The following is a 12,352-nucleotide window of genomic DNA, read 5'->3' as shown; positions in this document are numbered from 1 at the left end:
TCCTTGGTCATGGTCGTCTAGTTTTTTTAATAACTTTGTTATGTGCTATGAAAGATTGGAAATGGGATTATGTAGTGTGTATGGTATTAAATTGTGAATCAGTGGGACTTAAAGACGTAACAGCTTATCAACATTTGAAGATATTGGTACTTGATATCCTCTTAAGGAAAACTTGCCTCCAAATTTTAAGCAGGAAAATCACTGGAATAATTTTAGAAAAACAATTACATGGCTTTTTAGGTCTTTAGGATGTACAATGAAAATCTTGTACAAATTGCTCATAAAGTCTGCATGCTGATCTTCAAAACAACCAATAAAATCTCAATTATGAAAGGAAAAAAATAACGCTAACTCAATCCAAAAGGAAAACAAAAAGTTTAACACAAAGATTTTTGGTCAGAGGAAATTTTTTTTAATTTATCTTCAAAAAAAGAAACAGACACGGATACATCCTAACAGATTAATAAATCCTCAACAGAAAGAGAATGGAATAAGGAAAAGTCTAGACACCAAACCATATGAGGGATGGTAGAAAGAATCAGAAAAACAAAGAGTCAGGGTGACTTCAAACACTGGAAAGGGTATAAAAAGCCCAAAAAGATCATCAAAAATGACAGATTTACCTCAGTACAAAAAATTGCTTTATGTTCATAAAAACTGAATAGCTGCTTTAGGAGGTAATGAGCTGCTCAATCCTGGAGGCATATACACAGAGGAAGAAGAGGTTAAACAAATCATTTATGGGGGATAAACGAATTAGTAAAAGAATTTTATTAGATAATTTCTAAGATGGCTTTGCATAAGATTCTGGGACATAAGATCTACCTACACTATTAAAGTAATCAACATTCAGTAAAGGTATCATTAGAAGATAAAGAAAGTAAATATTAATATCCAGAAACACCTAGAAGACTATGAAACAAGTACAAAAAAATGGATTCTACAGACTTCAAATATATTCCGTTTCCCCACATTAAAATGTGAAAGACAAAGTAACACCTTTCCCAAGATTACTTTTAAAGCTTTAGATGTATGCAACACTGCCAATTTGAAAACAAAAAGCTATAGAAATATTATTCTGAAAGCAATAACTAGGGAAGCGGATGTGGCTCAAGTGATAGGGCTTCTGCCCATCCTGGGGCTTCCTGGTGAAAGAGAAGAAAAGAAAGCATGCCTGCGTGGAGAGCCAGTGCCCGCGAGGTGAGCTGAGTATCCGCACAATGAGTGGGGTGCCCATGCAAGTGCCTGAGTGGTGAGCCAAGTGCCTGCACAGCGAGCCTAGTGCCCACGCAGTGAGCCAGTGATCACACTAGTGATGACACAACAAAAAAGATAGACAAAGGGGAGAGTCAAGATGAAGCATAGCAGAAACCAGGAACTGAGGGGCACAGCTGACGGGGAACCTCTCTCCACATCAGAGGTCCCCAGGATCGAATGCCAGTGAATCCTAGAGGAGAAAATATGAGAAGGAAAGACCAAAAAAAGGGAAATGGACACAGACAGCAAAAACAGCAGGGGAGGGGAGGGGGGGAGGAGAAAGGAGAAATAAATAAATTTTTTAAAAAAATAAATAAAAGCAACAACTAGCACATTTGAGCACATTTCGGTTTTAATTCATAAAACTTATTTATAAATATAAATAGAATATTCTGGCAAAAAGATAATTTTAAACTTACCCCTAGTGCATTTTTATCCATTATTTTTATAGCTACCATTTCTCCAGTGAGGATATGACAGGCAAGTTTGACCTTTGCGAAGCCTCCTAAATACAGGAAAATGTATTATGATATAAGAAAACACAAACTAAATACCACCATCAAAGCAAACTAAGAACTCAGGTGTAAACATCTTCTCAAGCACCTTTAAAAGGCTTTATCAATCCATATTTTCCTGGAATTTTGTGGCCCGTTCTTCGAAAATGTTAGCCATGACCCTAACTTCTTCACATCAAATTTCTAGTTGAAGATTTTTTTTTACCCCTATGTTATATATATCTCTCATTTTGTAAAAGAAAAAGGAAATGGGATTCACTCTTTAGTGAATCTTTAGTGAATTTACTTTCCAATTAACACTGCAATTAAATGTTTTATGATACCACTAGAACACAATGTAAAGTTGCTGAGATAGAAGACAAATGATATATAACTTTCACTCAGTTTTAAAATTGCAAAGATAAGCAATTTTGTTTCAAATTTGATCAAAAGCTGGATAAATGTCTCCACTTGGGTAGTGAAAAGAAATCCCCAGCTTCACACTTACAAGCAGAAGCTCCTGGTAGCCTCTTCCATAGTCTTCCCCAGCTCAGTCAAGAGCAATTCCATTTTCCCAGCTGCTCATGCCAAAAATCCTGCAGCCACCCTTAGCCCTTCTCTTTCTCTCACATCCCATACCCAAACCATCCACAAATCCTGTTAGTTCTATCTTCAGAATATATCAGTGGTTATCTTGGGGGAAGGAGGCAAATTTTAACTGGGAAGGGGCACAAGGGAACAATCTGGAAATATTTATATCTTGATCTGGGGAGTGAATAGATGAGTATGGGTATGTGTTGTGTGTGTCTGTGTGTGTGTACGTGTGTAACTCCATCAAAATTAGAGTACTCTGAATATTTTATAATACTTATATACCTAGATAGGTAAAATTTTTAAACATGTATACACATATATTCAGGTATGTGTGACTATACCCAGAATCCCACTCCTTTCACTACCTCCATGGCTATGACCCCAGACCAAGTCACCATGATCTCCAGCATCACTCACCTGAATTACTGCTATAGTCTCCTAACATTTCCTGGCTTTTAGCTTTTGTCTCCCCTACCCAGTCTTTTCACAACTAAGCAGCCAGGATGACCCTAATAAAAAAAAGGTCAGATGACTCCTTGGCTCAAAATAACTTCCTTCTTTACTCAGAATAAAAGTCAAAGTCTTTGCAATGACCTATAAGGCCTCTCCTACTACCCTCCCCTTTCTTGCTCCACTTTTTCTAACTAAAGTCAGTAGAAGAATATTAAAACCAGGTTAGATTAAAAAGCTTATAACTGCCCAAATACACTGAACTCTCAAATAGTTGGTCTATCTTCCACCTCCAAGGAAAAAATCATTACCTGTCCCAATAGTTTCATACAATTCATAGTATTTGAGAAGTTCATCATAATCTTCCATAGTCCTCTTGGAAGTTTATTCAGAATTACAAAAAGAATCTGTAAGAAAGTAATAGTACATGATCAAATAAGTTTATCTCCTCCATTTGGTAATTGCAAATGTCTTAGGTATATAAATGCTACTGAACAATTATAATTTTTTAAAAAATGGATTCATCCCTCACACCATACATAAAAATCAATTCCATATATTAAATAAAACTTTATTTAAAAATTTTAAAGATTATTATCATGACTTTAGGATAGAAGAGGATTGATTTCAGGATAGAAGGGAATCTCTTAAAACAGATATAGAAGGTACTAATCATACACACACACAAAAAAAAACATGAAACAAGATTAAAAATAACTTCTACATATTCAAAACACCATTTAAAAGAAAACCATTAAGGTGAGAAAATATTTGCAATACATATAACAATGGATTCATATTCAGAATAAATAAAATTTCTACACATCAAGTAAAAGACTACCCAGCAGGAAAATAAAGCAAATTATATAAAAAAGGACATTTCAGGAAAAGCAAAAATGGCCAATAAAAACATGAAAAGGGAGGAGTGAATGTAGTTCAGTGGTTAAGCACCTGCTTCCCATGTACAAGGTCCTAGGTTCAATCCCTGGTACCTCAAAAAAAAAAAAACATGAAAAGATGTTCAACTTCATTAGTATTAGTCATCAGGGAAAAGTAAATTAAGACTCCAATGACACGTAATTTTATCATGTATGATACATATATTTTGAAATATATATTTTATTATTATGCATCACATCTTACATTACATATAGTCAAGTATGTTTCAAATGATATATTAAAATTAGTTGTAAAAAAGTCAGGAAATCGTATTTGTTTTGCCTCCCTGAGTTTCCCGAGAGGTCAGTCTGGCACAACTCTAACAGTCTTAGCCTATTAACCCTGAATTTGCTTTTGTTCATGCATTTATTCAAACCTATAGTTCCTGAGGACCTATAATGTGCCACTGTGCTTGGCACAAAGAAATGTGGTTCCTACTCTGATGAAGCTGACTTTGTAATGGAGAAGACAAAATGCAAATAGACAATTAAGTAATTATAATTTGTAAATAAATATTGGGAAATAAGCAATGGTGATTACAGTGGGTCTGTGAGAAGGCAATATTTAAGGCAAGATCTAATTCAAAGAAGAGGTAAGAAAATTAGCCAGACTGGTCATCGAACTATGTTCTTCCTTTCTGAACATGAACAATATTTCCAATAGGACTTGGACAAGACCATGTAAACAAAGTTTCCATGAAAGTCTGTTAGGTTTTTGTGGGTTTTGTTTTTTGTTGTTGCTTTTTTTAATGATTGATTCTTTATTTGAATGACTGCTGCTTTCTCATCAATGAAATCCTCAGCCCCCACTTTATTGCTCCCACCTCCTGCTTCTGACATACCCAAATGCTCAAGCACCCCTGGTTCCTTGACAGTATGCATTCCAAATGGTCTCCACCTCCCCAATCCCTTCTTAAAATCACCAGCATAAACCCAAATCCTCTAATTCTCTCTTACTGAGATTCCCCAATATCCTCAGGCATATGTTATCTTGCTAAAGCAAGATATGCACTCCTAATGTTTTCTACTAAAGATGTGCTCTTGGTAGTCTTTGGTTAGTAGACCTTAACAGGAGTTGTTAGCCAGCAAAGAATGAAAGGAAGAGCATTTCAGAAAGAGGAAGCTTGAGTGTAAAGATCCCAGAGAAAGAAAAGAGTGAAATACACTGAATCAGAACCGCTTTTAGAAATACCAATATATGGAAATGCAGATTTGGAGCTGGGACAATTAGCTATATGGAAGATAAAGAACATTGGCTCTCTATCTCAGACCATACACAAAATCCATTATGGTTGATGTAAAGACTTCAAAGTAAAAGAGAGAATTGAGACTTAAGAAATAAACCTATATATTCAAGACCAACTGGTTAAAAAAAAAATTGAAAGACAAATATTTAAAAGGTAGATAGCTAAGGTCTTATCCATACCCAGATCTATACCTAGGAGTGGCAAGAGGAAGAAGAGACAGGGAAAGAACACTTAGAAAAGAATTCGGGAAACGGATATGGCTCAACCAATTGGGCTCCCATCTACCATATAGGAGGTCCAGAGGTTGATGCCCAGGGCCTCCTGGTGAAGGCAAGCTGGCCCACACAGCAAGCTGGCCTATGTGGAGTGCGGCCCACGCGGGAATGTCACCCTGCGCAGGAGTGCTGCCCTGCCTGGAAATGCTGTCTCGCATAAGAAAGCCGTCCCGCGCAGGAGTGCCAGCCAACACAGAGAGCTGGTGCAGCTAGATGATGCAACAAGAGACACAGAGTAGAGAAAATAAGAAGATGCAGCAGAACAGGGAGGAGAGGTGGCGCAAGAGAGTAATTGCCTCTCTCCCACTCTGGAAGGTCCCAGGATGGATTCCTGGAGCCGCCTAATGAGAATACAAGCATACACAGTAGAATACACAGCAAATGGACACAGAAAGCAGACAAGGGGGATGGGGGTAGAGGGGAATTAATAAAAATAAATCTTAAAAAAAAAAAATAAAGCTAAGTAAGAGTTCAAAGAATATGGTTTCATAGAAGCCAAGTAGGAAGGAAAAACTAAAATTAGGAAGAGTTTCTGGGAAACAGATTTCTAAATAAAGAATTTTCTAAAAGTGCTCAAACATAGGTCAAATCCTAGGACTTGAGTATAGGTGATATAAAGTGGATCTTTCCAGGTAGGTAGATGAGGAGGTTAAGCTCTGTGAACCTATTCAGAAATGGTTTCTCTAAGTGGCTTTTCTTTCTGGAAGCTAGTGTTGAAGGACAGAACTTGGGATTTCAACACAGGGAAGAGGCTCCTCCGCATCCCTTAGTAAGCCAAGCAGGAATCAGAGGGGCCCAGGGATGAGGTGTCTGAGATGGGTACAAAGGATCTCCCACATAGTCCAGTGTAATACACCAGGACTCTAGCGTTCACAAAGAGGTATAAGGCCAAGGCCCAGCTAGTAATGAAGACCCCCTTTGCCTGGCCTGTCCTGTGTACACAAATCTCACTTGGTAATCTAGCAGTGGGCTAATTATAGCAACACAGGGTTCAGAATCCCAGAACCCCATTCTCTCTGACATTTTGAGAGATTAAGTACATGCATAGGCAACTGGGGTTTGAGAAGGAAAGTTCTACCTGGAAAGGGCAAAGTTCACATTTCTTGATCACTTCCTCTCCATAGTGGAGACATGGTGCTAGTGCTCATTTCTAGAGCCAGATAGTCACACTTCCCCACAAGGCAGAGCTCTAATAAGCCCAATTAAGTCTTGATGGGTGGCAGGCACCATGTTCACTACCTTCAAGTTCTCCATTCTTCTTTTTTTTTTTAAAGATTTTTTTTTTCTCTTCCCTTCCTCCCCCTCCCCAAGTCGGCTGCTCTCTGTGTCGGTTTGCTGTGTGTTCTTCTGTGACTGCTTCTATCCTTATCAGCAGCACTGGGAATCTGTGTTTCTTTTTGTTGCATCATCTTGTTGTGTCAGCTCTCCGTGTGTGCGGTGCCATTCTTGGGCAGGCTGCACTTTTTTTCACGCTGGGCAGCTCTCCTTACGGGGTGCACTCCTTGCGCATGGGGCTCCCCTACGCAGGGGACATCCGTGCATAGCACGGCACTCCTTGCACGCATCAGCCAGCTCCACACGGGTCAAGGAGGCCCGAGGTTTGAACCGCAGACCTTCCATGTGGTAGGCAGACACCCTATCCATTGGGCCAAGTCCGCTTCCCTCCATTCTTCTTTATCCTGTTCTCATCCAGAACTAAGTAGCCAGCATGTTACGAGGCCTTAATAACATTCATGAATTTAGAAGACCAGATTGTAAGTTCAACCTCAGGAATATGGCAAGTTTATAAAGAAAAAGATAAATAATAATAAGAAAGGCTCCTAATTCAGTGAGGATGGGTTATCTTCCTGAACTGAGGTGGAGAAAAAAAAACTGAATGAAATTATTAAAAGCCCAAGAATCTCAAAGGATATTTATATATATATCAAATACTGATTCCATGAATAATATCACTTGGAGATAAAGGTAAATTACTGAGAGGTGAAGAATTTTCGTTTGTCTGTTTTTTGTTTAGTTTTATTATGGACATAATGAAAATGCTCTAATAATGATTGAAGTGATGAATGCACAACTATGTAATTATACCAAATACCATGATTGTACACTTTGGATGAATGGTAGGCTTTATTAATATGTATCAATAAAATTGATTTGTTTAAAAAAAACTAATACTAAAAAAAGGTAAATTATTATCAGCAAGTGAAAAGCCTTCAAAACTTGGTCAGTGAACAGAAAATTAGAACAGAAGCTTTGGAAGGAAAATACCAAAACTCAGGGAAAAAAATGGAATCAGCTTTTTTTAAAAAAGGTTTCCATCTCAGTGTCAAAGCAGAAATAGCAGGAAAGATAAAGATAATGGATAAAAGACAGTTTATCCAATAAACAATATTAGCTATTTCCTAGGAAAAGATGGAAGTGGACCAATATAAACGAGTTAAACTTTTACTCTACCTGAACCAGCATGAATGGGGTAGGCAAACATTAGAACCAAAGTCAAGTCCAGGTGTTAAGGGAAAACTGTTGACATAATAAAGTATTTTTGCTACCACTGGAATGGTAAAAGTTACTCAAGGCAGGGTGGCACTACAGAGGACTATTTATTCTCACTGTGCATCTGAAGGCACAGAATTGTAAGTACCCTTAACATCAGTACTAATTCAGAAATCTTCTAAAAGGCATTTGTCAGTGGGGCAAATGAGGCAATCAATTGGGACCCCACCCTTCAAAAGACAGGAATCACAGGACTAGGAAATATCCAGACAGATAATAGCAGCATTAAAAGCACAGAGGTCAACATAAAGGTAAGAAATCTTTGGGATCCTGATGATTGAGATAAAATAGAAAAGAAGAGTTTAGAAATAGGGGAATATCAGGCTACACATCTGCTGGGAAAATGGCCTGCTCTAAGAGTAGGCTACCAGGTTCATTAGAGAGCAAAGTGTAGTATGGGAAACTCAGAACACAGGGGCTAAAGAGAAACACAAAGAGTCATTTCAAAGTATAAAAATCATGAAATGGACAAAGAAGCAGCTCTCAGGAAATATGAGTGTCATAATTGCTACCACTGCCCACGTTTAAATTCCATACAAAAGTCTGGGTTATGTCAAATACCACCCTCAGAAACAAGTTGATGTTGGAATTCACTTCCCCAAATAAAGGCCATAGAGTGTCATAAGCATCCTCTTGTAAGATTTCTCCCAAATAAGATTTAAACTTCCAGGTCATGGCCTCTAGTCAACTAGCAGAGGTCTGATAGGACCAAAACCCTGAAGCCTCTCATTTTCTTTCTTCCATTTTCTCTATACACCCCCTTCCCTCAAACTATACCATATATTTGTGTAAGTAAAACCAATGTGGGCCTGGATTATAGCTATTAAATCCAGGGAACATTTTTACTACTATATAAGAAAACTGGTGCTTAAATAGATTATAAATTGATCTACTCTCAGCAGGTTTTTTTTTTTAATTTTTAAATTTTGTGGATGTTGAGCTGCTTCTAAATATTCTTAAGTGCCTGGTTTATCCTCTAGTTTGGTAATACAGAACATATGAAAGACTTGATTGATGTAATCCAACTTTGTAGATGCTGACCAGTCAATGTGAAAGGCAGCCTCTCCACTGTCAATGATAAGGAAACTAGATCCCAATAGGGTACTGAGTAAGTCTGTGACTAAATAGAAGAATTCAGGGCATATAAATTTGGGGTCTTGAACATCTCTGAGGAAACAAGGAATTAATTGACTAGATAATTGGAGCAAGTTTATCATTAAATTTTAGAGGACAGAAACAAATTGGGAACATTTTTTTACTAACATCGTAGTATTTGGGCTATGCTATTTACACCTGCTGCGTAATATGTTTACTTGTCCAGTGAGTTTGATAAGACATTGATGCTGAGGATCATTTCAAATGAGAGGTAGAATACAGAATGGCTCATAATGACCTCGCAGTAAATTTGACTAACATCCTGCCCTGCTCTTTGCAGAGGCTCCAAGTGGGGGACACCAACAGAGGCATTCATTTCTGAAGGCATTAATGAACTGATATGCCCTTCTCCTCGGAAAACAGTAGATACTCAGGAAGGTCAGATCCACTGGTGATTTTCTGCTGATTTCTCGCACACCCCATGGGAAAGAGCAAATAAAGTACGAATAAAAAAGTTAGGAACACTGGACTCTAAGCAAAACTCCAGGCAACTCTAATATCCCCCGCCTTCCCCTTATTCCACTACCAAAGAGAAACACTAAAGCTAAAGTTCAAGCACAATTCATCCTAAGTGCTGGAGGCCTGCTCGTCTTTTTGGGATGCTCTCTTTTGGGGGTCTCTTCCCACAGATTCCTTGGTGTGAGTTGCCCCTTCTGCTATCCTATTGGATGCACTAGTGTTAACCTCTAAAGCTCCTTACTTTGGGAGATAATGGGAGGATTCGGACTTTGAAAAGAGGATAACACATTTCCCTTTTTCTGCTCAGCCCCAGTAAAATGAATTGTACGAAAAGAAATAATGCGAAGCCCTTCCTTGAACTTCTTGAGCGGATACAGGGTCACTGAAAACAGAGAATGGGGGATTCACATCTGTCGTACCCTCCTTGGTGGCAATCCCTTTGCCTGCGTACCCTACATCATCAAAAAGCCTGCGAGGGAAGTTCTATCATTATTCCCACTCACAGCGGAGAAAACCGAGGGCCTGAAAGGTGCGGCTCTGGCGAAACGCGCTAGCCTCGGTGGAGCCAGGAGCAAACTTGAGTCCCTGCCGGTGCTGCCCGAGGCTGCGCACAGCCCAGACCCCGGCCCTCACGGACGGCTGCCGGGGGTGGGCGGAAGACACTGACCTGAGGGGCAGAGGACCTCACGGGGCGGAGGTGGGCAGCACAGAGGAGCCGGCCAGCAGTCCGGAGTGAAGCTGTGGGAGCGAGGATTCTCTAGGAAGTCTTTCGGTCGTCGGGTTCTGGCCGCTTCCGCCCGCCAAGGAATCAAACCTCCCGGGCCGGAAGGGGCGGGGCGAGTCCAGCCAGGCCCGGGCGCGCGGCCTCGCGGGGGCGGTGAGTGGGAAGGGCTGGTGGGCAGCTGTGGGGTGACTCGAGTCCGCTGTCTTCACAAACTGGGTAACGCATACCTCGGCGGCACGTGGAGATTGTTCAGGTGGCACAGGCATCCTGACTTGCCACACTCCTAAATGTCTTATGTTCTCAAAGTTGATCTGTCAGAGGTCGCCCTTAATCACGGTCTCATTTTTGCCCACCGCTGCCCATTAACCAGCCCTTTTCCCACCCAACAAAAGATAGGTATACTTTTTCCCTCCCCCTGAAACTTACTAAGGGGTGTTGCTGCACAGAATAAAAATTCCCAGGGGACCAAATGAAGGGACAATTAGATAAGTCCCCATAAACGCAACCTATCATCCCAATATAAGCCTTTCTAATGCATATCTGCTGTTTGATCGTTATTTATGCAATTTTGATAGACCGGAACAATTATAATTGTAGTGGTAGCTCCATTCTGAAGAAATAAATATTATGGTCACAGGAAGGAAAAAATATGTTAAATTAGAGTTTGAGTGTCTATGTGTGTTTTAGTGGATGGCTGTGGGTATTAAATCACTCTGGTTATTTCCAACTTCTGGATGCATTTAAAGGAGTGATATTCCAACTTTATTTTTAAATGTTTACTGTAATCCAGAAATTATACCTTGTACACCTATTTAAAACATGAAAAAGTTTAGATGTCTAAAATTTTTCAAAATTCTTTTAAGTGTTCCTACTCAAAATAGTTTGAATATTGCAGAATTAAGGAGAGTATTTATGCCCCAAGAAGAAACAGCCCAATGCAAGAAGGTAGGGGATCTGAGCTGCAGAGGCCTGAAGAAGAAACTGTGCGGTGGTTGGGTTCTGCTTCTCCTGGTTTTATGAGTCAGTCACTGGATGGGTCAGGTCATTTGGAGTGTAACATCTCTATCAGTAATAATACTGAGGCAGGGAATCCATAGACGAATCTGGAACCTGGCAGAATAACCACCACCATTAAACACGTGGCCTTCAGTACCCCCAAGATGGCTGCTGGAAGGCCTTGGGGAGAACTCCCACTTGGAACCAGATTTCCTCCGGAAGCCTGTAGCCTGTAAATCGGCCCTCTATCACTTTTCAGCCCCTTCCTCTCTACCTGGGACCCTTGACCTGGTATTTTCTCCCATTTCTCTTCCCTCCCTTAATAAATTACCCGCCTAACTAACCTGACTTGCTCCCGAAATTCATTTCTCGTAGCTTAGCCAAGAACCTAAAGAAAATCTGGCAACATATTTGGTGCTGCCAGACAGGAGAAAAGAAGTATTGGTGAGTCTCTATGAATTACAGCCTGTTTAATTCCCTCTTTTGGTTATCCATTTTAAACGGGTTTACCTACAGGCCCCCACAGGACAGAAGCCTGGGAGCGAGGAAGCCAGGGCACAGGACTGCTCTGCATCTCTGCTACGTGCCGGGGCTTGTTAGACCTGACCCCGGCCAGGAGGGCAGGGGCTCAGGGCAGAGGCCCAAAGCAGGGCCCTGCCAAGACAGGGGTTCCCAGACCAAGCTCCAGGCACTGCGAAGCCACTTTTTCAAGCCTTTTTAGCAGCCTCCAGCTTTGCCCTAGGGCCTAGCTGCCATTGCTTTCTACTGCCCTCTCCCCTCGGTGGCAGCTGCAATGACGGAGAGCTGGGGGCTTGCACCTCCCAGTGGGTTCATGCCTTTGCAGACCCACCTCCTATCAACCATGCAAGGTGGGAAGGCGGTGGTGAGCAGGGCCAAGGTGGATGCCATGGGAGTTCCCTTTCCCAGAAGGGTCACAGGCCAGGGCTCCCTTCATAATTAACCTTGACTCACATTTAATCTTCCCACTTCTTACTACTGAATTTCTCAGTACAGGTTTGTAAATTCTTTGGAATGTCTAAAAACTGTAAAACTGAAAATGCATTTGCTAGTGAGTTTTAGCCCCACCCAGGGCACAAGGAAGTTATTGCCTCAGAGACCCAAAGCCTGTTTGCGGGAACAATTGATCTCTAATCACTTTTAATGACTGGTATAACTGGGAAACTCCCAGGCATAAGCTAGGACTGCCTTTTAA

At 40.6% G+C, this 12,352-nt stretch overlaps 1 protein-coding gene across 3 annotated transcripts in view; it reads right to left on the bottom strand.

Moving 5' to 3' along the window:
- Window positions 1–10,192, bottom strand: part of MELK (maternal embryonic leucine zipper kinase) — a 143,259-nt gene extending 133,067 nt beyond the window's left edge. For all 3 annotated transcript variants that reach the window (XM_004457268.5, XM_004457270.5, XM_004457269.5), the window contains exons 1-3: window positions 10,087–10,192; window positions 3,107–3,202; window positions 1,677–1,762 (exon numbers count right to left, since the gene is read on the bottom strand). In XM_004457268.5, the coding sequence (XP_004457325.1) occupies window positions 1,677–1,762; window positions 3,107–3,164 (144 nt within the window). In that variant the 5' untranslated portion in view covers window positions 3,165–3,202; window positions 10,087–10,192. The remainder of the gene's footprint in view (window positions 1–1,676; window positions 1,763–3,106; window positions 3,203–10,086) is intronic.
- Window positions 10,193–12,352: the final 2,160 nt, after the last annotated feature.

This window comes from Dasypus novemcinctus, chromosome 8, assembly GCF_030445035.2.
Source record: "Dasypus novemcinctus isolate mDasNov1 chromosome 8, mDasNov1.1.hap2, whole genome shotgun sequence".
Lineage (NCBI taxonomy): Eukaryota > Metazoa > Chordata > Mammalia > Cingulata > Dasypodidae > Dasypus > Dasypus novemcinctus.
The sequence above is the reverse complement of the archived record's forward strand: the minus strand, read 5'-3'. Positions and strand labels throughout refer to the sequence as shown.